General features: G+C 42.4%; 1 protein-coding gene across 1 annotated transcript in view; it reads right to left on the reverse strand.

The window, feature by feature from the left end:
* LOC126235629 (Down syndrome cell adhesion molecule-like protein Dscam2) overlaps nt 1-25,946 on the reverse strand; it is a 197,811-nt gene that overhangs the window by 12,454 nt on the left and 159,411 nt on the right. The window contains exons 16-19 of the mRNA XM_049944340.1: nt 16,044-16,312; nt 12,530-12,684; nt 7,548-7,667; nt 1,000-1,185 (exon numbers count right to left, since the gene is read on the reverse strand). Coding sequence (XP_049800297.1) covers nt 1,000-1,185; nt 7,548-7,667; nt 12,530-12,684; nt 16,044-16,312 — 730 coding nt within the window. The remainder of the gene's footprint in view (nt 1-999; nt 1,186-7,547; nt 7,668-12,529; nt 12,685-16,043; nt 16,313-25,946) is intronic.

Consider the following 25,946-nt stretch of genomic DNA (forward strand, 5'->3'; position numbering starts at 1 on the left):
AAGAGCTCCTACGTATTTGGTAATTATAACAATAATTCATAGGTTGCAATATACCTACTTTTAACTTTACATACAGACGCATATACTATATTAATGAAATACCTCATGTGTCATGTATGGAAAATACGACTGTCTTCATACCGTTTTTGTTATCAGTATGATTTTTATATTCTTCATTTCTTTAGATCTAATGAGTCAAGCTACATTTTATAAACATAAAAATATTGAGTCAAGTGAGGACATTGTAAACAAGTAGGCCTGTCTATTTTTATTAGATTATTGCTTCTATTCCGTAGCAGAATATTTTGGATGTTTGAGATACAGGGACTAGAAACAAGATAGTGCAGCTTACGTTTATGTCTCTACTGACATAATACAGTATTTTTACTGTGCTGTTTTGGTTTGTGTTTGTTCTGTGTCTTATAATCTGGAAAGATTTTTTTGGATGAATAAAAGAAATAAACTCTGTTGCCATCTGCGACATCGTAAGCTTTTATTACCGACATAGTATCATTTCCAATCACATTATTTGCGAAGTGTAGTTTTCCCGAAAGATCACGTTATATTAAGCGATTAATTTGATGATAATTGGCTCACATTATAATTAACAGACAGCACGTTTGTATTTCGCTTTCATTTATTATTTTAAATCATTCGTGATTTTTTGTTCCGCTTGTTGTAAATACCATTAGGTACCGGAAATCCATTTTAAGTTATCGACACTTCTACTTCGTCAATAATATACAGTTATAATCGTAGTCGTGTCTGTAAACGTTTACATTAATACCTGAAACTTAAAGTCTTTGCATTATACGTTGGAAATTGTTCATTTTCTAGTTCTCGTTCTAGGAGTAACATATCTGCGACGATGTGTATCGTTTTGCTCCGGTTGGGCGGAGCATCTTGCTGATCAGGGGTGGAGCTTCAGTGGGGAGGGCGGGGACTGTGTCGGGATCTTCGCAGGTTTTAAGCTCATGTGCTGGGCTGCTCCTCACCCACCTGTTCCCAGAGTCCTCACGGCAGCGGTGGGCGTGGCCGCGCTGCGCCCCTCCCTGTTGAACGCCTGCAGGTAGAGCTGGTACCTGGAGCCACACTGCAGCTCGCTCACTGTCCAGCTCCTGCTCTCTGCCGGCAGGGTCACCTGCTCCCACTCTCCAAACTCCTTTTTATAATGCAACTGATATCCTGTGTGCAGAAAAAGTACATACAGTATGTCATAGTTTCAATCATTTACTTACTGCAAGTAAATAATGTACTGCAACAGATACAACCGCAACGGCTGACAGAAGTAATTTGTTAATCAATCAATCACAATTAGTTTAGTGACCATAAAGTATCTCTCCATTGGCAGAAGACTCCCGAATAGTTCCCCTTTCGGATCTCCGGGAGGGGAGTGCCAAGGAGGAGGTGACCATGACAAAGAGACTGAATAATCAACGAAAGGATAACGTTCTACGAATGTCAGAAACTTGAACGTGGTAGGGAAACTAGAGAATCAGAAAAGGGAAATGCAATGGCTCAATCTAGATGTAATACGACTCAGTAAAGTGAAATGGAAAGAAGCCAAGGATTTCTGGACAGATGAGTATAGGGTAATATCAACATCAGAAGAAAATTGTATAACGAGAGCAGGATTCGTTTTGAATAGGAAGGTAGGCCAGAGAGTGTGTTCTGTGAACAGTTCAGTAATAGGATTGTTCTTATCAGAATCGACAGCAAACCAACACCGACAACGATAGTTTAAGTCTATATGCCGACGTCGCAAGCTGAAGATGAAGAGACAGAGAAAATACAGGGTGTTACAAAAAGGTACGACCAAACTTTCAGGAAACATTCCTCACACACAAAGAAAGAAAATATGTTATGAGGACATGTGTCCGGAAACGCTTACTTTCCATGTTAGAGCTCATTTTATTACTTCTCTTCAAATCACATTAATCATGGAAACACACAGCAACAGAACGTACCAGCGTGACTTCAAACACTTTGTTACAGGAAATGTTCAAAATGTCCTCCGTTAGCGAGGATACATGCATCCACCCTCCGTCGCATGGAATCCCTGATGCGCTGATGCAGCCCTGGAGAATGGCGTATTGTATCGCAGCCATCCACAATACGAGCACGAAGAGTCTCTACATTTGGTACCGGGGTTGCGTAGACAAGAGCTTTCAAATTCCCCCATAAATGAAAGTCAAGAGGGTTGAGGTCAGGAGAGCGTGGAGGCCATGGAATTGGTCCGCCTCTACCAATCCATCGGTCAGCGAATCTGCTGTTGAGAAGCGTACGAACACTTCGACTGAAATGTGCAGGAGCTCCATCGTGCATGAACCACATGTTGTGTCGTACTTGTAAAGGCACATGTTCTAGCAGCACAGGTAGAGTATCCCGTATGAAATCATGATAATGTGCTCCATTGAGCGTAGGTGGAAGAAGCTAAAATGAGCTCTAACATGGAAATTAAGCGTTTCCGGACACATGTCCAGATATCATCTTTTCTTTATTTGTGTGTGAGGAATGTTTCCTGAAAGTTTGGCCGTACCTTTTTGTAACACTCTGTATATGAGGATATTGAAAGGGTAATGCAGTATGTAAAAAGAGATGAAAATCTAATAGTCGTGGGAAATTGGAATGCAGTTGTAAGGGAAGGAGTAGAAGAAAAGGTTGCTGGAGAATAAGCGCTTGGGAGAAGGAATGAGAAAGGAGAAAGACTATTTGTGCTCTTTAACAAGTTTTAGCTAGTAATAGCGAATACTCTGTTCAAGGGAAAAACTGAAGATGAAAATACAGTGAAAGTATATGAGGATATTGAAAAGGTATTACAGCACGTAAAAAGAGATGAAAATCTAGTAGTCATGGGAGACTGGATGCCGTTGTAGAGGAAGTAGAAGATAATGTTACTGGATAATATGGGCTTGGGGCAAGGAATGAGAGAGGAGAAAGATTGAGCCCTGTAACTAGTTTCAGCTAGTAATAGCGAATAGTCTGTTCGAGAATAACAAGAGGAGGATGTATACTTGGAAACGACCGGGTGATACGGGAAGATTTCAGTTAGATTACATCACGGTCAGACGGAGATTCCGAAATCAAATTACGGATTGTAAGGTGTACCCAGGTGCAGATATAGACTCAGATCACAATATAGTAGTTATGAAGAGTGAAGCTTAAGGTATTAGTCAGGAAGAATCAATACGGAAAGAAGTGGAATACAGAAGTACTAAGGAATGACGAGATACGTTTGTTCTCTAATGCTATAGAATGACGAGATACGTTTGAAGTTCTCTAAGGCTATACATACAGCAATAAGGAATAGCTCAGTAGGAAAAGGAATGGACATCTCTACAAAGGGTCATCACAGAAGTTGGAAAGAAAAAACATAAGTACAAAGAAGGTACCTGCGAAGAAACCACGGGTAACAGAAGAAATACTTCATTTGATAGATGAAAGGAGGAAGTACAAAAATGTTCCGGGAAACTCAGAAATACAGAAATACAAATCGCTGAGGAATGAAATAAATAGGAAGTGCAGGGAAGCTTAGACGAAATGGCTGCAGGAAAAATGTGAAGACTTCGAAAAAGGAATGATTATCGGAAGGACTGACTCAGCATGCAGGAAAGTCAAAACACCCTTCGGTGACATTAGAAGTGCAACGGGAATTTCACTGATAAATGCAAAGGAGAGAGCGGATAGGTGGGAAGAACACATTAAAAGTCACTATCAGGGGAAAGATTTGTATGATGTGATAGAAAAGGAAACAGGAGTCGATTTAGAAGAGATAGTGGATCCAGTATAAGACTCACAATATAAAAGAGCTTTGAAGGACCTAAGATCAAATAAGGCAGAAGGGATAGAGAATATTCCGTCAGAATTTCTAAAACCTTTGTTGGAGAATTTGTAGACAGTGTCTTCAGGAACAAACTGGGGAAGAAACCAATGTCAGGAAACGTAACCTTCCCGCGCCCGGGTTTCCGGGTTCGATTCCCGGGGGGGTCAGGGATTTTCTCTGCCTCGTGATGACTGGGTGTTGTGTGATGTCCTTAGGTTAGTTAGGTTTAAGTAGTTCTAAGTTCTAGGCGACTGATGACCATAGATGTTTAGTCCCATAGTGCTCAGAGCCATTTGAACCATTTGAAACGTAACTCTGCGATGCCACCGGGTGTCGATGTTATAAGAGAAAATGACTGTTGCTGGCGATTCCTTCGACAACTGGCACCAGTTCGTACTATGACGCTTCTGTTGTGGCAGGTGTGCATGCGTTCGACCTCATTTAACGTCCCTAATAGTGTCGGGTACACTGCAACGAGTTCCGCTTGCAGTTCACCAACATATAAGGTAACGTATGTTGCCGAAAAGATGTAAAGGTGTTAGTATCTATAACTTCAGCACACTATAGCATTGTTGGACGAAGTTTCCGAAAATGGATTGTCATCCACATTCTTCAGATAGCCTTTACCACACTTCGATGTTTGTTTGGGCAAGACTTCATATTCTGTAACTATACATACACTATCAATAGGGTAAATTATAGCATCATGTAGTATGCCTGTCACTGAAATGGCCCTTATACCACAGATTAGTTACGATCAATTAGAAAAATGATTATAATAGTACAAGTTCTTTAGCTTTGAGGGTTCAGTACGACGTGCGGTCCCCTATAGGCTAAGAAACCAGAGCCTATAAACAATGTGGCCTGGAATCAAAAAGGCCCACATTCATATTCCTGCGAAATGTCTCTAAAGGAGTGAATCCACGAGGCATCAACAAAAACAGACTGCTGAACAACCATATCCCTGAAAATTTTTATGACGAAGATGCAGACCGGTACTGGTAATCACTGAAAAATTGGTAATCACTGACGTTCGAAGCATGTTTGTTCTAAAGCCCCACCATGTAGCAATATGGGACAGACCGCAGCCTCGTCACACCACCGAGGGCTCCAGAAATGCGAGACTGCGGGCGCTGCCTTTGAAGATACCCCTGGCTGTGGTTTGGCAACATAAGCTGTGCTATGCCTACCGTGGATCCCTGTCAACACTTTGGTCATCGCTGTAAACTTTTCTATGCTACAGTTGCTCTTCGGCCCATGATGACTGAGCTGCAGTGGTTTACTCGTTCTGTATCTCACGTCGATCACTGTTCATTCTTTTCGAACTTGTGTATATTCTTTGACACGTGAATCCAGAATTTATGTTGACTAAAAGTTTCTTGTAGATCTTTCAATGAAAGTGAAAATTATGCCTTATTTACTTTAATGTGGAAGACTAATTTTCCTAGTATGAATGTTTTCGTTCCTTGCTAATAGTTTATTTATACTCTGTTTATGCACGTCTATTTTCTAAGTACTCTGTCACTGTTTTCTTGCATACTATTTGCTATTTTAATCATACAATATTGAATACTTCATTTCCGCAGCATATAGAAGACATTTTTAGTAAATATCTTCATATGTATTTAACTGTAAAAATAGCATTTCTATATAAACAAGAAGCATTGATATCACTTTCTGCTAATACCAGTAATTTTTATGAAAAAAAATTAATCGGTATCTTGTTTTTAAACTCATTTATCTAGCGTTAAGGCACGTGTCTGGCAGCTGAAAGATCGCAGGATGGAATCTCCTTCAGACAAACAGGTATTTCAGTTTTCGTTTTAACCTAGCCTCCACCTCTTAACGATCTGAGGAGCTGCCAGAAACAACACGTGGTTCGGTTTCCACGATAAAGTTTAGGCCCCTTTCCCCGGTTGGGTAAATGGGCTAGCTGAAAACTGTGTTGAAATGTGGAGAAGAATAAAGGTGCAAAATACGCAAAAACCTGTGTATGAAGCATTTGACTGAAAATGAAGCACATGTTCAAATTAAGACTGCTATAAGCTTCCTACAATATAGAATCGTCAAGAAGACTGCTGTGTAACAAAAAACAAATAAATACAAATAAAAAATTAAAAAATGGCAGTTTAAAGACAACAAACTTAGGTAAGTAGAAAAACTTGTCAACTATGAAAATTCTTTTCCATTCTATCTATCCTCCATGTGTTAAACAAATATTTTATTGTGTACGGTCCCAGCAGGATTTTCTATCAGTTGCAGGTAATGTTGTAACAAGGATTCAAAATTGGTTCAAAATGGCTCTGAGCACTATGGGACTCAACTGCTGTGGTCATAAGTCCCCTAGAACTTAGAACTACTTAAACCTAACTAACCTAAGGACAGCACACAACACCCAGCCATCACGAGGCAGAGAAAATCCCTGACCCCGCCGGGAATCGATGTAACAAGGATTAACCGAGCTTATAACGTGGTGGAGGGAGGAAACTTTGTGAAGGAACAGCATGTTCCATTATTTTTATATCCTCCGTGCTGTTGATGGTGCTGTTTTGTTGCAACCGTCTTGTTGAATTTTGAGGCTGTCGGTTTCATTTCTGTTCATGCTTGTATAACTTCTTCCGTTACCAAGAAATATTTCAACACCTACCAGCCAGATAGGCATGCCTTATTTGATTAAGTGTATGATTGAAGACATCTGTATTACAAAATGGGATGTTGATATCAATAATATCACATTTTGTTATACAGATGTCTTAATTTTATAGCCCGTCAGCAGATTATGATATTTTTCTGACACTGCGGTTACTTCGTACGTTGATTTACGTCTCCCCTAGCTTCCCGACAAAATGTCTCAGCGCGTGTTCTTACATGTGGTAGATCTCTGATTCTCCGTCTGACCAGTTTCTTAACAAACGTCGCTGTCACCATGCAATGCTCCTTTTTTCAATCTCAAACATCTGCACTGGTCAAGAGTGTTTCTTTCTAAAAGTATTCGTGTCTTTGGTAATATGTAGTTCGGGGATATTTGCGAACCTCAGTGTCCTGTTGAGTCGTAAATGACGTTAGGCCTCTGATACTGGCGCCTTCATTGTGGTATTGTTTTACTGAGGGTTGAGCAACAACAGACTGGCTCCCAGCACAGTCAGTCTAGACATACAGCAGCATACTCCTGTTCTCCAGGATGGATTTCTCCAGCCTCCAGGCAGCATGGAGACCTCTCGGACATCAGTAGCACAAGCCTAACGTTTTATGAGTATCCTACAGATTCTTGTTTCCATATTGCGAATACACTGCCTTCTATTTCCTTCCAACGACTATTGAAAATGTGTCGTTTGTGATACAGCAGATGTACTGCCAAATTGTTAATTGTACCTGAAGGTCAAGTCTAACTCAGGTAGAGTATTTAAGCCGGTATCCTAACAATAACGATATGCTGTCATAAACCAGTTACATTTTATTCTTTTTCTTAACATATTCGTTAGTTGTGATATTGCCTAGCAAACTATACGATATAAAATTTGTATCGGAATAGTATAGATGATACAGCTGATAAATGCCACAAGAGGAAAATACTTTGTTCACATTTTTTTAAACGTGATTTGTTTGTGCTACTGGAGAAAACTCACAGCTCAGTGACCAGTTATAAAAGTCACGTAGCTACGTACACTGATGCAAACAGGCGATGCGCCAGATTTCTGCAACTGCATGTTAACTTTGCGCTCACCTTGCACAGTAGTGCGCGCCTCGCTGGGGAGCTGCCAGCGCAGCTGGATGCTGGTGTGGCCGGCAGCGGAGGCGCTCAGGTTGACGGGAGCCGCCGGTACTGGAACACGACGACGGACAGCTAGTGAGAAAGCATGCCTCAGCACAGTGATACAGTACAGTTACGGTTCAAATGAAATGTTCCTAACGTATTCGAAGTTTCAAGAAGACAGCATATTCTGCCAATTTTCTTGTATCGAGGACAGCTGTTGAATAAATTACATTCTTGGATTTGCAAATGCCTTCAAATACAAAAACTAGTTCTTCAGTCTCTCGCCACTTTCTTGCTCCTCTGTCCAACTGTTGGCTTCAAAGTTGTCTTCCCCATCACTTACTATCCACATGCTGCCCAAAATATTCTTCCCTAAAACCCACCATCGTCTACTTCTCATTTCTGTTTCTTATAACACATTCCAATACAGTCCTTAAAAGTTCCAAATCGCACACTACTGTCATTAGATTTCCAGAAGGCTTTTGACAACATTCCTTACAATCTACTTCTAATCAAATTGTGTGACTATGGACTATCGTCTCGTCTCAGCTGCGTGACTGGATTTGCGACTTCCTGCGAGAAAGATAACAGTTCGTGGTAACTAACGGACCGTCATGCAATAAAACAGAAGTGTCATCTGGCACTCTCCAGGGAACAGTTTTAGACCCAGACAATCTGAGCAACGCTCTTACGTTGTTTACAGATGATGCTATCATTTACCGACTAGTAAAGTCATCAGAAGATCAATAATAACTACAAAATGATTTAGATAGGATATCTGTATTGTGCGAAAAGTTGCAGTTGACTGTAAATAATGAGAAGTTTGAGGTCATATACATCATTACTAAAAGGCTGCCAACTGAACTAAGTACCGAGGGATTACAATTACGAACAAGAACACGTAGAAAATGTTAGGGGGAAACGAATCCAAGACTGCGTTTTATTGACAAAACACTTAGAAGATGCAGTAGGTCTACTGAAGAGACTGCCTGCACTTCATTTGTCCACCCCCTTCTGCAGTATTGCTACGTGATGTGGGATCCTTACCAGACAAGATTAACGGAGTACTTCGAGAAAGCTCAAACAAGGACAGCACGTTTTGTACTATTGAGAAGTAGTGGAAAAAAATCACTGACACGATACAGGATTTGGGGCGGCCATCATTAGAACAAAGGCGTTTTTCGTTGCGGCGGAATCTTCTCACGAAATTCCAATCACCAACTTTCTCCTCCGAATGCGAAAATATTTTGTTGATGCCGACCTACAGAACGAGAAACGATCATCATAATGAAATAAAGGAAATCAGAGCTCGCACGGAAACATATTTGTGTTCGTTTTTTCCGTGCGCTATTCGAGATTGGAATAATAGAGAATTATTATGAAAGTGTTTCTATGAATTCACTGCCAGGCACTTAATGTGATTTGCAGAGTATCAATGTAGACGTAGATGTAGAAGATACAACAGGTCTATTAAAGAGACTGCCTCCACTACGCTTGTCCGCCCTGTGGTGGAGTATTTTTCGCCGTATGTGATTCGTATCAGATAGAATTGATGGAAGACATCGAAAAAGTTCGAAAAATACCGACTCGTTTTGTGGTATCGTGAAACAGGGGAGAGAGTGTCATCGATATGGAAGTTGTGGTGGGAATCATTAAAACAAAGGCGTTTCTTGTTGCGGCGATATTTTTTCAAGACATTTCAAACACCAGTTCTCTCTCCCGAATGTGAACATAATTCGTTGCCGGCCACCTACATAGTGCAAATATAACATAAGAGAAATTAGAGCTCGCACGGGAATATTTGTGTTCGCCTTTCCCGTGCGTTAATACAGAGTGGAACGGTAGAGAGATACTTGTACCTTGAAGGTGATTCGTTGAACCCTCTGGCAGGCACTTAAGTGTGAATTGCAGAGTAGTCATTTAGATGTAGACGTAGATCAGCTAAAATGTGAAAAAGCAGTGGATGATAAAAGTTCTACCATGCACTCATAAAAAAATCTACTTTCAACGTTTAAGTTTGCTGTTCAACGCATCAACTGTTACGAAATATTCAAACGATTGATTATGGAATACGAATAGTGGGTATACAAGTAGTGGTAAATCGAATCAAATAAATGAAAATGACTGGGAAGTATAAAATGGCGATAACGTGATCAGACGACCTCTGTGATTGGGAGGTAGAAGAGAGGGTCTTGTGGAGGTACAGCTCTGAGGGAGGGCCGTTGATCGTGCCTGTACGGCTCCGTTGCCCCAGTATTTGTCTGCGAAAGCCAGAGCTTCCGGACTGGAGTCCCGGTACAGAACACAGTTTTCATTTGTTGGGAAGTTCCATTGTTAGACTAATGATAAGTAGACAGTGCCTGGGTATCTGATCATTTCTTCGTTCTGTTTTCTTTTCTTTTTTTCCTTTGTCTTCCGGCATTTGGCTATATGTGATAGCATTTCAAGTTTCCTTTTGATTACTTGTTGAGTAATCATTGTTGTCTGTTGTGTTGGTATTCTCTATTTTTTGTCTTGTAACTGGAAGGGTCAATTTCTCACGCTGGCTTTTTCATTATTTGCTGATGCGAATGTAATTGGTAGCGTCATTTTGTGAGATTTCTTCGCTTCATAGTAGAGAAACCGCTTTATTGGGTTCAGTTTCTCTGTCTTTCCTTCATCAACGAACACAGGATTAGGCAAATCCATGCCCGAACATTTCGTGCATCATGGCAGTGACGACCATCAAAAACTTGCTTCCTTACCAGTCCAGCCCATACGCAGTTCACCCGTGCAGCTTTTCCCTTCCAGGTGGGTAGCGGGGCTGATGCACTGACATTTATAGCGGCGTATTGCTTACTCTGTACGGCAGGACTAAAGGACTCAGGAACCTGCGTTTACATTTTTTACCTGTGTAACACCTTATTCTGGCCATTCATTATGAAATTCGCTGATTTAAACTCACACAGTTTCTGCCAGGACGCAATTTCTTTATTGCAGGTGAATAAATGGCATATTTGGGAGATAACAAACAACGTACCCGTTCTTGCATTTCCGAATGCGTTATGGTTGACAGTATGTTGCCTACATATTATAATGGTGCTAATGCTGTGCCTTTCAAAGGATATGATACACATTATCATTGCTTCTACGACTTTCTGCCCTCTCCTCGCTTATCACAAATAAAATATGATGCAAATATGCTCTGTTACCGAATTGTTTATTCAGATTGAGCTTTACTTTGTTCTGGCGGAAGTTGATATTAGTGTCTTGCTTCAATGTGAATGCTCAGCAATCACCCAATCGACCCATTTGGGAGTGTTTTGTTAGAGTTATCGAATTCAATTTTGGTCCCACGAGACGTTAAGAAATTAATAGTCGACTCAGAGATCCACATACTTGAGTAGCCTATTGCAATGTATCTGTAACAAGTGTTCCAGAGTTTGCATTCCGACGATTATTTCACATCCATCACATTGACAGGTACTAGACCTTGATGTTTTCTCCGTAGAGGTTCATATAAACTTCTGATTCATGTAGAATGTCACAATCTTCGTTCTCCACGACTTACACCGGATCATATAAGCTTCACACAGTAGCTGCTGGAGCGTGTGCAGAGATTACGGTCGTACAGGACAAGAAGCGCTCTCCAGTCCTCATTTCAACGCCCCAGGGTCGCCAGATGCTTACGCATTCCAGACAGGCAGTCAGTTACCTGTGCTGTTCGCCATTTGGCGCGTTCCAGGAAACTGTGTGTGGCGTATTGAATGCAGCAGACCGTTACCAATCGTGTCAATGTTTGTCGTTTGAGACTGACATGTTTAGCGTTTTCTAAAAAAAATTGTGAATATGCTAGTGAAACTTTGGAGTGATTGTATTTTTAAACCAGTGAGCCCGGGGAACAGTTAATCGGCAAGTTATTAGGTACTCCACACTTTTAGATTGAAAGAAAATCTGTCAGTTTTACAATATTTTACTTACGCCCATTTTCAGCCGCGGGTATTGTTTCTTCCAATATTTCTTGAATTCGCCATTTCAGATTGAGCCACTCGTCATTCATTTTTCAGTGAGCAATTCATCAAGATGTCGTTTATTACTTCCAATCAAACCGTCGAATTTCACACTTGCATCAGCAATGATGTTCCTGACCATGTTCTGTTTACATTTATGGTGTTGTCACTCACTGTTTTCTTGTCTTTATTGAGAAGTCTCCTAGACATCAAAATTACACAAAAATCTGCCCACAGTATTACGATAACATAAGCATGATCCTCGATGGCATCTTTAAACATCTCTTACTGTCATTCTGTTTCGGCCATTCTCGTACAATCTTTCTCTATATTGCCGTGACCTCTCTAGCAAATTTTTCTTCCCTTCTAATCTCTTCTTTCTAATTAAGACTAAATACTCGGTTACGTCTCGTTGAGGGCGATTGCACGTTAAGAACCTCCAGTCAAATAAGACTGGCGTGTGCATAGTTCCAGTTGTTTCCCGGATTGGAAAACTGATATGGGTGTAAGACGGGGTCGCGTTGTGAAGAGTACAGTCAACTCGGAAAGGAAGAGGCTTAAGAACTTTGCTCGGTATGCGGGAATGATAAATTAAATCAGAGAAAAGTTCCATCATTTGGAAAAGAAGACTCAAATCAAACATGATGGTTTAAACTGAATATAAGTATCCCAGAGAACTGAAGATGGTAATGACGGAAGCTTATAAGGAGATTTCTACAAGGTAGATGTTTCACACGAACACGAGGAAACTAACTGCTACTAATATAAGAATATGAAAACACTCTGAAAACTGCTTACCTCCGGTGTTCCTCACCTCTGTGACAGCGTGAAAGTGTTCATACGAGCATACATTAGTAAATATGGGATAAGAATACACAGAGAAATGTAACAATTTTTAGTTTATTTTAGTCGTATGATGATGGCATAGGTTCTCCCTATGTAGTATCTATGTGAGGAGCTCACCTCTTACAGTTACGGAGTAGACCACCTGGTCGCTCCCAAAGGCGTTCTCGGCAGAGCACGTGTACTGGCCGCTGTCAGAGGTCTGGGTGGAGCTGATGGTCAGCTGCCACTCCTCGTTGATTCTCACGCGGCCGCCGCTCTCCACAGCGCTGCCACTGTACAACACAACGGACGACAGACGTAACAGTGGCACTAAAACGCCACCAATACAAATACTATGCTAAGTATCCGTCTTATGTCCTTTCGAGGATGCATCACTTCCGCATTTGAACTGTTGGTATGGCTGTGGAGTGAATTCTGCGGTTATATCCTCAAAGAGAAAACAGGAACAGGTGAAACTTAGTGTACGATTCTCGGTTCTCAACTGGTAACCGTTGAGTGCGTGCAGGTAAGTCCCGAATTTCATCTATTCTCGCAGTCGATTTTCGAGGCTATGGTCAGCTGAAGTTACTGTGGAGGATAATGCTTGATAATGGAGGATGCACTTAAAAATAACGACACATTTACAGGTCTACCGACCCAGAAAAGCATTCTATAACGTAAAATTGTGTAAATTATTCGAAATTCGAAGAAAAGTAGTCATAAACCGTAAAGAAAGAGAGAAAGAAAACAACAACCAAGACGGGAAGCAGAAGAATATAACTCCCAGGCAGAAGAACTCCGTTGAAAAGGCATAAGGCGCGAGTGTAGTCTTTCTAGTATATTGCTCAGTATGTACATCGAGAAAGCAACGACATGAATAAATGTCCAAGAATAGAATTACATTTCATCGTGAAGACCAGCAATATAGCAATGTAAAGGTAGCAATGTTCAAGTCTCACTGAGGGCACTGCTATTGTCGGTGAAAGTAAGGAGGATTTACAGGACCTGTAGAGTACAATAGTCTACTGAACACAGAATGTAGACAGAGAATAAAGTACAGAGAGACTAAAGTAGTCAGAAGCAGCGATAAACTCAACACCAAAACTGGAATCGCGTAGCAACTGGACTCAAGAGGTTCTGCTACCTGGGAAACAAAGTAACGCCTGACAAACAAGCCAAATAGGAGTTAGGAAGCAGACTAACGCACGAAAAACAGGAACTTCTCGCTAAAAGACGTCTGGCAGTACCAAACAGAGGCCGTAATATGAGGTGGAAATTTGTGAGAATGTTTGTCTGGAGCACAGCATTTTGTGGAACTCTACCATGGAGTAAGGGAAAGCAGGAAAAGATTGGAAGTGTTTGAGATGTGCTACGGAAAAATGCTGGATACTAGGTGGTTTAATGAGATAAAGGAAGAGATTTTCCACAAGTTGTCCATTCGCAACGCTCTGTATCCTCGTGACTGGCAGAGAAATGGTTCATTTATTCATTTATTTCGCTCATTTAGATACACTGATGAGCCGAAACATTATGGGCATCTGCTCGAGAGCTTGTTTGTCCGTCTTTGAAACGAAATACATTACTGATTCTGCGGATCAGGGATCCGACAGTTTGTTGGTAGGACTGTGGAGGTATGTGGCATGTCTACGCACAGGTAATGTAATTCGCATAAACAAAAGGCCGCTGATTTGCGTACCCGGTGATAGCGCCCAATAGTGACCCAGATAGGTTCCATAGGATTTACATCGGGCGAATTTCATCGCCGTGATATCAACGTGAGTTCACTATAACACTCCTCAAACTACTGTAGCGCGATTCTGGCTCCGATATATGGATAATTATGCTACTGAAACATGACATAGCCATCTGGCAACACTTCAAGCATGACGGGCTGCAGGTGGTTCGCAGCTGTTGGCGCGTCCTCTATTACTACCACAGGTCCCACGCAAGCACATGTTTCCCTTAGGATAATACTGCTCTCACCAGCCTGCGACCGAGCGAGGTGGCGGAGTGGTTAGCACACTGGACTCGCATTCGGGAGGACGACGGTTCAATCCCGCGTCCGGCCATCCTGATTTAGGTTTCCCGTGATTTCCCTAAATCGCTCCAGGCAACTGCCGGGATGGTTCCTTTGAAAGGGCACGGCCTACTTCCTTCCCCATCCTTCCCTAATCCGATGAGACCGATGACCTCGCTGTTTGGTCTGTTTCCCCAAACCAGTCAACCCAACCAGCCAGCGTCCGTGGCTCGCTACACATTTCAAGCCGCCGTTCACCTCGATGAAGGCGTTTAAAGAGACGGCCATCGACGACCAGCGAAAAAGTGATTCACCCGAAGAACCGACACGTTTCCGTCGATCGACCTTCGAATGCCGCTGGCCCTGTGCCCACTGCAATCGTAATTGGCGATGTCATTGGGTCAACATGTGAACACGTAAGGGTGCTCTGCAGCGGAGCTACATGTTCAACGATGTACGGTGAAGGTGAACCGTTTGCTACGAAACACTTGTTCGTGCATCAACATTGTGCTCTTTCGGCTGAGATGGCACAGATCAACATCAATCGTACTTTACAGAGCGGAGAATCCCACTTTCTGTAAAGAGTCGTGGACATCCAACCATTTAGCGCCTATTTGTTGTTTCACTGTTCTCATACCGCTTTCCGTAGATGATCACGACAGTGCCACATGAACATACACCAGCTTCACCATTTGTGAGATACTCGCTCACGGGTTCTACGTAATAATAATGTGCCCTTTGTCTAAGTCGCTTCTCTTAATAGATTTCCTCATTTGCAGTCCATATCTTCGCTGGAGTGATGCCCGTTCGTGCCTGCCCCGCTTTGTTATACCGTGTCACGTGCTCGCAACGCTACCAGACGACATCCAAAGTCGCGTGGGCAGTAATCATAATGGTTTGGCATATAGGTGTGTATTGTGTGACTTGGCCAGTAGGTCGATGACATTCTGTTTTCCAGCTTGCGTAGATTCCTTGCCAATTAAAATATTGGCTGAAATGTATGCCTGCATCCCACAGCACATAATTCGCCAGAGGCCATGAGATGACGCACTATAGCGTCCCCAGTGAAATAATACGAAAAGACTTAAAAACAGTATTTATAAAGAAGAGACATTTAAAAATTGAATAATATACATTTTTCTCATGTACCCGTAAAATAATAATTTCTCTGTGTAAGTTTCGAGGGCAAATAAATATAACAAAATGATCTAAAGAGACGACAATATACGCTCCTTTGTTAATATTTTAGTCGTCTTCACTTCTTCTTCTCTTGGTTGCGTGTAGACGGACATCTTGCGAGTGCTGGCAATTTATACTGAAGATTAAATAGTTGAAAAAGCAGAACTTCACAAAAGCATTTAATTGTAAATCAAAATTAAATGAAAGATCAGTTTCATTAAGGCCCACCACGAGGTCGGCAACGATTAACGTTACCAATAAATAATATATTGAATTACGACGGCCGACGGACGCGAAAGCACGTAAGTGTTAGGAACTATATGGTTTAGATCTCACGTCAAGGTTGGTTGGTCGGTTAGTTGGATGGGGGCTAAAGAAAGTAAACAGTGTGGTCTTCTGTCTCCTCACATCGAGGAAGTATTTGTAAAAATATGACCGGGTAGTTGTAATACATACTCTTTGGTCCAGCGGCGCAGTGGCGGCGGCTGCCCCACGGCGAGGCAGGGCAGCGAGAGCGTGGCGCGCGGCGGTGCTGCCAGCTGGCGGCTGAAGGCGGCGACCCTGGCAGGAGCGCGGCCGCTCGGCGCCTGGCTGACGCGTCGCGAGGCGGCGCCCTCCCCCGCAGCCGTGGCGGCCGACACCCACAGCAGGTAGCGGTGCTGCGCAGACAGGTGCGACACGCGGAACTCTGTCTGACCCGCCGGAACGTCGAACTCGTCCCGCGTCTGCAACAAGCACCTGCACTCACTCTCGCTCGGCGCGAGTCTCAATGGGTTTGAACTACACTGGTGTGGAAGCGTAAGGACGAAAGTAACATTCGCATCATGTATCACTGCCAGCTAATATAGCTTGATGAAATAACAATCATATTATGAAAAGGATGGATTGCTGCTCACCATATACAGGGTGTTACCAAAAGGTACGGCCAAACTTTCAGGAAACATTCCTCACACACAAAGAAAGAAAATGTTATGTGGACATGTGTCCGGAAACGCTTACTTTCCATGTTAGAGCTCATTTTATTACTTCTCTTCAAATCGCATTAATCATGGAATGGAAACACACAGCAACAGAACGTACCAGTGTGACTTCAAACGCTTTGTTACAGGAAATGTTCAAAATTACCTCCGTTAGCGAGGATACATGCATCCACCCTCCGTCGCATGGAATCCCTGATGTGCTGATGCAGCCTTGGAGAATGGCGTATTGTATCACAGCCGTCCACAATACGAGCACGAAGAGTCTCTACATTTGGTACCGGGGTTGCGTAGACAAGAGCTTTCAAATGTCACCATAAATGAAAGTCAAAAGGGTTGAGGTCAGGAGAGCGTGGAGGCCATGGAATTGGTCCGCTTCTACCAATCCATCGATCACCGAATCTGTTGTTGAGAAGCGTACGAACACTTCGACTGAAATGTGCAGGTGCTCCATCGTGCATGAACCACATACTGTGTCCTACTTGTAAAGGCACATGTTCTAGCAGCACAGGTAGAGTATCCCGTATGAAATCATGATAACGCGCTCCGTCGAGCGTAGGTGGAAGAACATGGTGCCCAATCAAGATACCACCAACAATGCCTGCCCAAACGTTCACAGAAAATCTGTGTTGATGACGTGATCGCACAATTGCGTGCGGATTCTCGTCAGCCCACACATGTGGCGGTGAATCGAGGAAGTACAGTACATACTGACGAAACTAAAATGAGCTCGAACATGGAAATTGTTTCCGGACACATGTCCACATAACATCTTTTCTTTCTTTGTGTGTGAGGAATGTTTCCTGAAAGTTTGGCCGTACCTTTTTGTAACACCCTGTACAGGGGCGTTGAGTCACAGACAGGCATAAATCGAAGATTGCTATACAGTTATGTTTAGGACAAAAGATCTTCTTCCAAAGTAGAAAATACATATACCTTCACACCAGTACAATTCACACACTCATGACTAATGCCTCTGGCCACTGTAGCCTGAATACAGACAGCAACTGCGCCTGACAGGAACAGCAATCTGGAGTGGGTGCTGCGCGTGAGAAGGAGGCATGGTGTGGGCAATGAGAGGAGTAGCAGAGCAGATGTAGGGCAGATGGGAAGAGGACAGTTTGATGGAGGACAGGAGTGGTGAAGCTTGAGGCTAGGTGGTTACTGGGACAAAGGATATATTGCAGGGAGAGTTCCAACCTGCACAATTCCTTTATCCGAACTAGACAGACGGCAACTATCCCTTCAATATATCCTGCATTCTCATTTTTTTTATTAAAAATGAAACTCATCCAGCTGTACTTAAGATTTTATATTTACTTGGCTACTAGTTTCGACGTTGCGTCAACGCCATCTTCAGGCCCGTAGACTTTGATGAAATCAATTGTGTGTGGGTCAGTACTAGAAGTCCGCAGTGAGACCAACCACGTACTTCTAGTACTGAGCCACACACCATTGATTTCATCAAAGTGCACAGGCCTGAAGATGGCGCTGACGTCGAAACTAGTAGCCAAGTAAATACAAAATCTTAAGTACAGCTGGAGGAGTTTCATTTTTAATTATATATATATATATATATATATATATATATATATATATATATATATATATATATATATATATGTGTCCCACCTTCATCCAATTTAGATGTGGATGTATGAAGATGCATTCTCATAGTCCTTCTGGCCTCAACCTTCGCTAGTCCCTGTGCTCCACTGTCATATCCCCTTCCCTGCTCCCACAGCATCACTACGCAGCCGCCTAACCCACCATTGCAACCGCTATCCTTCCCCCCCCCCCCTCTACTTCTCTCATTGTCGGCTTCCTCCTACCCCACCCCCCTCCCAAAACCTCATGACTGCACCTAGCAGCCCTATCCTGTCCATACCACATCTCTCCATGTTCCGACAACCAGTGCTAGACCTTTCCTCACCACTACCCTGCTATTCCACCAGGTTGCTGTCTCATTAGGTGCAGTTGCCATCTTTAGACAACACACAGTGGCCAGAGGCAGTGGTCATGTGTGTGCGAGTCGTGCTTTTGCTAATGTATCTGTGTGTTTTCTATTTCACAAGAAGGCTAAAACCTTAAATATATGGGAGTCTTTTAGCTGCGTCTGTCTGTGACTCAATATTTCTGCTACATTGAAATATCAATGTATGCTTTTCACAGTGTTATTTCATTCTGGACTTTCCATAGCTCGATGAAACTTGGGCCACACGTAGAAAGAACTGCTACAGTATAGCACAGAATGTAACTCAATCAAATTGATAATGAGATGAGTAGAAATGACACTCTTAGTCATAGATAATAATTCCACTCATGTCACTGCAATTCATGTGCGTTAGCCTGCACATTGCAAATGGTAGGACATCGTTATTAACAGGGTGTGTGATTACCGTGGAGGGCAATTCATGCTCTGCAATATGCCCTCACGCTTTCTTCAAAGTTGGTAAGAAATTTGTAAGATGACTATTTTTCGATGATGTTATTGAATGTGTTGATATTTCTAAAGGAAAGTGATATATTTGAAGAATTATGGTCATACAAGCAGTTGTCAGGCAACAATATCTGTGTCTGCAATGGAAACACTGTGGAGTCGTAGAATCTGTGACAGTCGGTAGTGGATAGCTGCGGTGTGCAGGAGGTGAGGGTTCGTTGAATGTAGAGTGTAATGCAGGGATGCACCTTTGGAACTTTGTGAGTAGCAAATTTATTACGATGAGGAATGGTGACTCGGAACAATAGTTGAATAGCATACTGATATAGAAAAGGTTTCGAAATGAAGCAACAAGGTATCATTTGATGAGGTAAAAACGTTATTTTTATTTTTGTAGATTTGTATTGTCGGTCCACTTCACCCTCAACATAGTCGAGGTTTTAATAATTATTCTATTCATTGATCTTCTGAGTTAATTTACTGTACCACGAAGTTATTAGATTAAATGAATTTTCATATTAGTCAGTAATTGTTTTCTTTGGTAAGTTCCTTCCTAACTGGAATTTCAAAACTTAAAGGTTGAGTCATGTGTTTCATTGGCATTCTGTGTCAACATTATGAACCATTTGGCAGCTGAGATTCACAATATGTGAATGTTTCGTTACCTTTGCGTAATGTAGGTTCTGTCAGTTTCTTTATTTTTCCAGGACCATATGTCAGTGCAGAAAGTTTCGTGTGTTTCAGATTACTTTCTTATACAGATCGACATTATAGTTTGTTTTATGCAGCTACGTTTCTCTCAAACAGATCGCACTTACATAGTCTACTGAGGGTAAAATTATTGGTTTCCTTATTTATTTGCTTATGAGTAAGATCGGTTTTCACACACAGGATTCTTTTCGGTTTCAGGTAAGTGATGTGTCTTTGAGCTCAGTAGCACATTTAGGTTGCCAGTTCACATTCCCAGGTTTCTATTTACGATAACACACGCTCAAGTAAACGCTACTCACTCACGACGTCTTGTGGTAGGAAGCTCCATTCTTCCACCAGCGCGGCTGACATGCTGCAGTACGTCTCGCCAATGCATCCCACTTATGTTCGATGGGATTTAAGCTGGAGGAATGGGCAGGCCACTACTTACACGCCAGCCGGGGTGGCCGAGCGGTTCTAGGCGCTACGGTCTGGAACCGCGCGACCGCTACGGTCTCGGGTTCGAATCCTGCCTCGGGCATGGATATGTGTGATGTCCTTAGGTTAGTTAGTTTTAAGTAGTTCTAACTTCTAGGGGGCTAATGACCTTAGAAGTTAAGTCCCATAGTACTCAGAGCCATTTGAACCACTACATACACAGAGGATCCTCTCGTTCCAAGAGCTTCACCTCCTGCATAGTTCCGCGCACTTGCACATAGTAGTTTATTAAAATTAAGCCATGATCGAATTCACAGCTGAATGGGGGAAGACTACAGTGTCACATATGTTGACCAGTAAGTGTACAGCATTCAAATATTTGGAGGTTTGTATGCCTATGGAACGTTTTGCCTCCCCACATCATAACACCTGGGTATACCCTCATTCGGCGAGAGGTGAGAACACTTAATGCACCCGGGAACATCCGATTTTGTTACCAGACTCTTACCTGCGTCAACCTGGAGTTCCCCTTTAACCAGACGCAACTGTTCATTATAACAACACGGCATTCCGAGTTTACCTGTTGAAAACATATCAATTCAAATTTCTAAACATCGAAGTTCCCTCCTCAGCTAACCTAACCTAACCCTTTTTGCAAAACATGTGTTGATGTAGTCATGAGCACTTGTTCCTCATATTGTTCCATCAACCGACGAAAATAATTCACATCTTTATTTAACAGAGAGGAATGTTCTGTTGATAAATATCGTTTCAATTTTCTGGGAACCATAGCAGCGTCACTGATTTTTTTCGCCACTCATTACACACTCGGGGGTTGGGTATGTTTTCTCACCACACAAAAAAGAAAAAAACAAACATAATATATTAATTATCAGTATATTGCCTTTCAATTACTTCTCGTTTCTTTTTCTCAGGTTCGATGGTTTCACTACTTGAATTTGAGGATGGACCACTCCATACAATGAACTTATCTATATGGGAAAAGAAATTGTTTCATAAGACTGTGTCATAACCGAATGCGGTCGCAACATATCTACTTTAAAGCTTGTTTTCAGGTCAGAGGTGATGCAGGATTTGAGATCATCCGTTCCTTGGTACACGTGAGTTGGCTGTTAGGCTAAGGACGTAGATATGATGATGATAAGGAAATGAGAATCTGAGGTGGCTCACTGGTTGTTTTTTCTTGGTTCTTCATGTGTTTGCAGTGAACATGTAGAAGAGCACAGACACTGGTTTATAACATCCGTGAGTGTAAACATAGATGGGGCTCACTAGATTCTCCAATCAACCACCAGATCGAACGGCCACCTGGCCCTATAAATGCATTAAGATTCGAGTATACAAAATAACGTACGGTTCTACAGACCACTAGCTTGTAAGTATCACATTCTATTGTTCTAATCTAACCGTTAGGTTCAAGTACTAGTGACGATGGAACTGACTTACAGACACAGATACATGTAGACAAATGCACGATGGAAGCCAGTAACCCTAGTCCAGAGGTACACAAAGACAATATTTGCATGTCCTTCTTAGCGTGCAGCTTGACTGAATAAATGCTCACTTATGCAGTGTCTACTAAATGTTGTTGTTTGTGCAAGGCTTCTGCCTGGAACCCACCTTGACGTTTGAGGGCCTCTGTCTACGGCATTTGGGGCTGTTTGCTAACAGATGATACGTAACTGCGTTGCTTTTTGCTTCCAATTCGCAATCAGTGAAAGCGAAATCAGCAGTTTCTCAACGCATATGACCCTTTGATGGACTGACGATAGCTACTTGCACTGTATGTCTCCAGTAAGTTACAAGACGTACTACTAATATTCATACTTACATGGTTCATGATTCTGTCATTGCACCTGTACTAGAAAATACTGCTGCAGCGATCACAGTATTTGCACAGCTGCGGAGCACACCTTTGTTAAAACTGAACTGTAATACTCAAACAATGGAAAGTCCAGGATGTAATGGCAACAATATTGTTGAACTGAAATACTATAGTGTTGACTGACAATGTGCAGGTCCTTTGGCGGCGAAAGGAGAAAGCAATCAGGCTTAAGCAGCGGCTAGAAACTGCAATGAATATCGAAACAAGGCAATAATAACAATAAGACAGGGACATTTTTGCTAATACCTGGAATTTTCGGGAAAAGAACGTACAGCCAGCTGGGCACAAAAGATACAGTGTTACAACATATTCTTACCCTAGCGACATAGTCGGTGCAGTGGTACAGACGAGAATGCAATTAACCTTAGAGAGGGAAAGTATAACAACAATACTGAGTAAACAAATTACGTTTAATTTTTATGAAAATCGAAGAGTTATCAGCTTGTGTCCAGTAATTAATGAATATACAAGCATCTTCATACTTAAAACCGAATGAAATAAATTATATTTAATTTCAATTCATATACCGGGTGGTTATAGTTAAACTATCCCTATTTCACACCTTATAACAGGGAAATTAGTTACTGTACGAGCACCAAACTTGGTAACATTAATTTCATGGACGTTGGGAAGAGAAATAATGAAGAATCAATTCAGTTGAAACACTTTAAATGTGCTGCTACGGTATGCCATACCATTATGTGCCGGTACCATTACTATTACAAAAGGGGCTCAACAATATGGCGCCTATCAGTGTCCAGGAGAATCTGAATGCCCAGGATTGCATTCTGCACAGCAGGACGAAGCATGTCCGCAGGTATGCTGGCTACACCTCTTGATATGCTGCGGTTCAGATCAGCATAGGTGATGTTCCTCTAGTGAATCATAACCTTCAGGTAGCCCCAAGCGGTCGTGTGAAACCCAGATCGCGCTATTCGTCCACTAGACTCAGAGGGCCATAGACACGGGTTCACAGGTAGATGCCGTGTTTCTTGACTTCCGCAAGGCGTTCGATACCCCCACAGTCGTTTAATGAAAAAAGTAAGAGCATATGGACTATCAGACCAATTGCGAGATTGGATTGAAGAGTTCCTAGATAACAGAAGGCGGCATGTCATTCTCAATGGAGAGAAGTCTTCCGAAGTAAGAGTGATTTCAGGTGTGCCGCAGGGGAGTGTCGTAGGACCGTTGCTGTTCACTATATACATAAATGACCTTGCAGATGACATCGGAAGTTCACTGAGGCGTTTTGCGGATGATTCTGTAGTATATCGAGAGGTTGTAACAATGGAAAATTGTACTGAAATGCAGGAGGATCTGCAGCGAATTGACGCATGGTGCAGGGAATGGCAATTGAATCTCAATGTAGACAAGTGAAATGTGCTGCGAATACATAGAAAGATAGATCCCTTATCATTTAGCTACAAAATAGCAGGTCAGCAACTGGAAGCAGTTAATTCCATAAATTATCTGGGAGTACGCATTAGGAGTGATTTAAAATGGAATGATCATATAAAGTTGATCGTCGGTAAAGCAGATGCCAGACTGAGATTCATTGGAAGAATCCTAAGGAAATGCAATCCGAAAACAAAGGAAGTAGGTTACAGTACACTTGTTCGCTCAGTGCTTGAATACTGCTCAGCAGTGTGGGATCCGTACCAGATAGGATTGATAGAAGACATAGAGAAGATCCAACGGAGAGCAGCGCGCTTCGTTACAGGATCATTTAGTAATCGCGAAAGCGTTACGGAGATGATAGATAAACTCCAGTGGAAGACTATGCGGGAGAGACGCTCAGTAGCTCGGTACGGGCTTTTGTTAAAGTTTCGAGAACATACCTTCACCGAAGAGTCAAGCAGTATATTGCTCCCTCCTACGTATATCTCGCGAAGAGACCATGAGGATAAAATCAGAGAGATTAGAGCCCACACAGAAGCATACCGACAATCCTTCTTTCCACGAACAATACGAGACTGGTATAGAAGGGAGAACCGATAGAGGTACTCAAGGTACCCTCCGCCACACACCGTCAGGTGGCTTGCGGAGTATGGATGTAGATGTAGATGTAGAACCAGAAATTACAGGGAGTGAGATCAGGTGATCGTGGCGACAAGCATTTGGAAACGATCGGCTGATAATTCGATCGTTTCCAAGTATATTTCGGGGAAGCACTTGAACTTCACGAGCGATGTGCGGTCGAGCCCCAACTTGTATGAAATCTGTTGATTTCAATGCTTCTCTCTCTTGTAGGGCGGGTATGACATGCCGGCGAAGCATATCGCAGTAATGCTGGCCACTCACACTGCACGTCTTTGGTCCTTGAGCTCCAGCCTGTTCAAAGAAGAATGGGCCAATGATGAACGTAGCCGTGAAGCCACGCCATACTGTGACACATTCCTCGTACAGAGGAACTTCATCCACAGTGAGTGGAGGTGAAGATCCCCACACTTGACAGTTCTGAGTGTTTACGTCACTCGTCAGAGAAAGATAAACTTCTTCTATCCATAGCATGGTCCAGAGCCAGCCCTCGTCAACATCAGTCCTTGCGAGAAAATGGAGGGCAAAGTCAACACGTCGTTGTGCATCCTGTGGTGCAAGTCGCTGTACGATATGGACTGTGTACGGAAACAATTTGAGAATGTTTCGAAGCACATTGCATACAGTGGACCAGGGCATGTTCAACTGTCGTGACACAGCACACACACTGCCTGACGACTGGGAATTGCGCGCAGCATTGTCTGCCATAGCAACAGCTGTTTCAGTGCAAGCGGTCGTCGGCCTCTTCGCGCAGCGACGCCGAGTTCTCTTGGTTATTCGAACTTCTTCATCATGCTCCGCACAGAAGATAGATAAAGAGGACGCTTCCGTAATCCTCTCAGCCGGCGATATTCTCGAAGTGCAGGTGCAGCATCACTGTTGTTTTGACACTAGAGCTTCACCAATAACGATCTCCTCCTTTTGTCCGAGCTCATGTTGACACGTCGACAAGTCCACTGTGACTGGTCAGGTGTGGGAGACTGTGATCACAATGACTGATCGCGGCAGCTGGTGGCCGTAGTTGGAACTGGACGGTGGCGCTGTGATGCATGGAAATCAAGCACCCCATACTCTGGACATTAATGCTACCAAGTTTGTTATTTGTGCGGTAATTAAATTCCGTGTTATAACGTGTTAGGAACGGAAAGTTTAATTATAACCACCCGGTAAATATGACTTTAGAAATGCTGATAGCTTTGCTGAAATGAAGAAAATCCACATACTTGTAAATCCTTTATTGTGCTGCCGCGTTTCGGGTAAAGACCATAATCAAAGTGCCTACTAAATATTGAAAAAAAAAACAATACAAATAATAGTACATACAGTGACATAGCATTTCAAATTGTTGAAAACGAACAGAGCAGCCAAACAAAAGGAAATACGTGTCACCCCGTGTAAAAGAAGTTCAACAAGTTAAAATGCTGTGTCACTCTATGTACTATCATTTTTGGTGGTTTTTGTAGTTTTTACCAAGAGCTCTCATGATGGGCTTTGCTCGAAACGCCTCAGCATAATAAAGGATTTCTTGCTGTCTGGATCCCCTTCATTGCAGCAGCATATCAGTATTTTTAGAGTCATATTTTTATTGATTGTGAGTATGGCTTCATTCCTCCATCAAGACTTAAGTCTGATCCACGATATTTAATTTCTTGAAAAACATAAAAATTCGTGGGAGGTCTAAAATCGAATTGCTTTAATGTCTTGCTATAGTACTTCCTTTGTCAGAAAATTTCCAGGACAGCTTTTTTTTAATTTTTTTTTATTTCTGAGTTTGCAATATTAAACAGGAACAAATGTTTTTATGATACCTAGTATGTGTGCGTCCTGAAATGACCTTGGCTATGTTTCCGTGCAAACTCAATAGGTGGCAG

Source organism: Schistocerca nitens, chromosome 2 (genome assembly GCF_023898315.1).
Source record: "Schistocerca nitens isolate TAMUIC-IGC-003100 chromosome 2, iqSchNite1.1, whole genome shotgun sequence".
NCBI lineage: Eukaryota > Metazoa > Arthropoda > Insecta > Orthoptera > Acrididae > Schistocerca > Schistocerca nitens.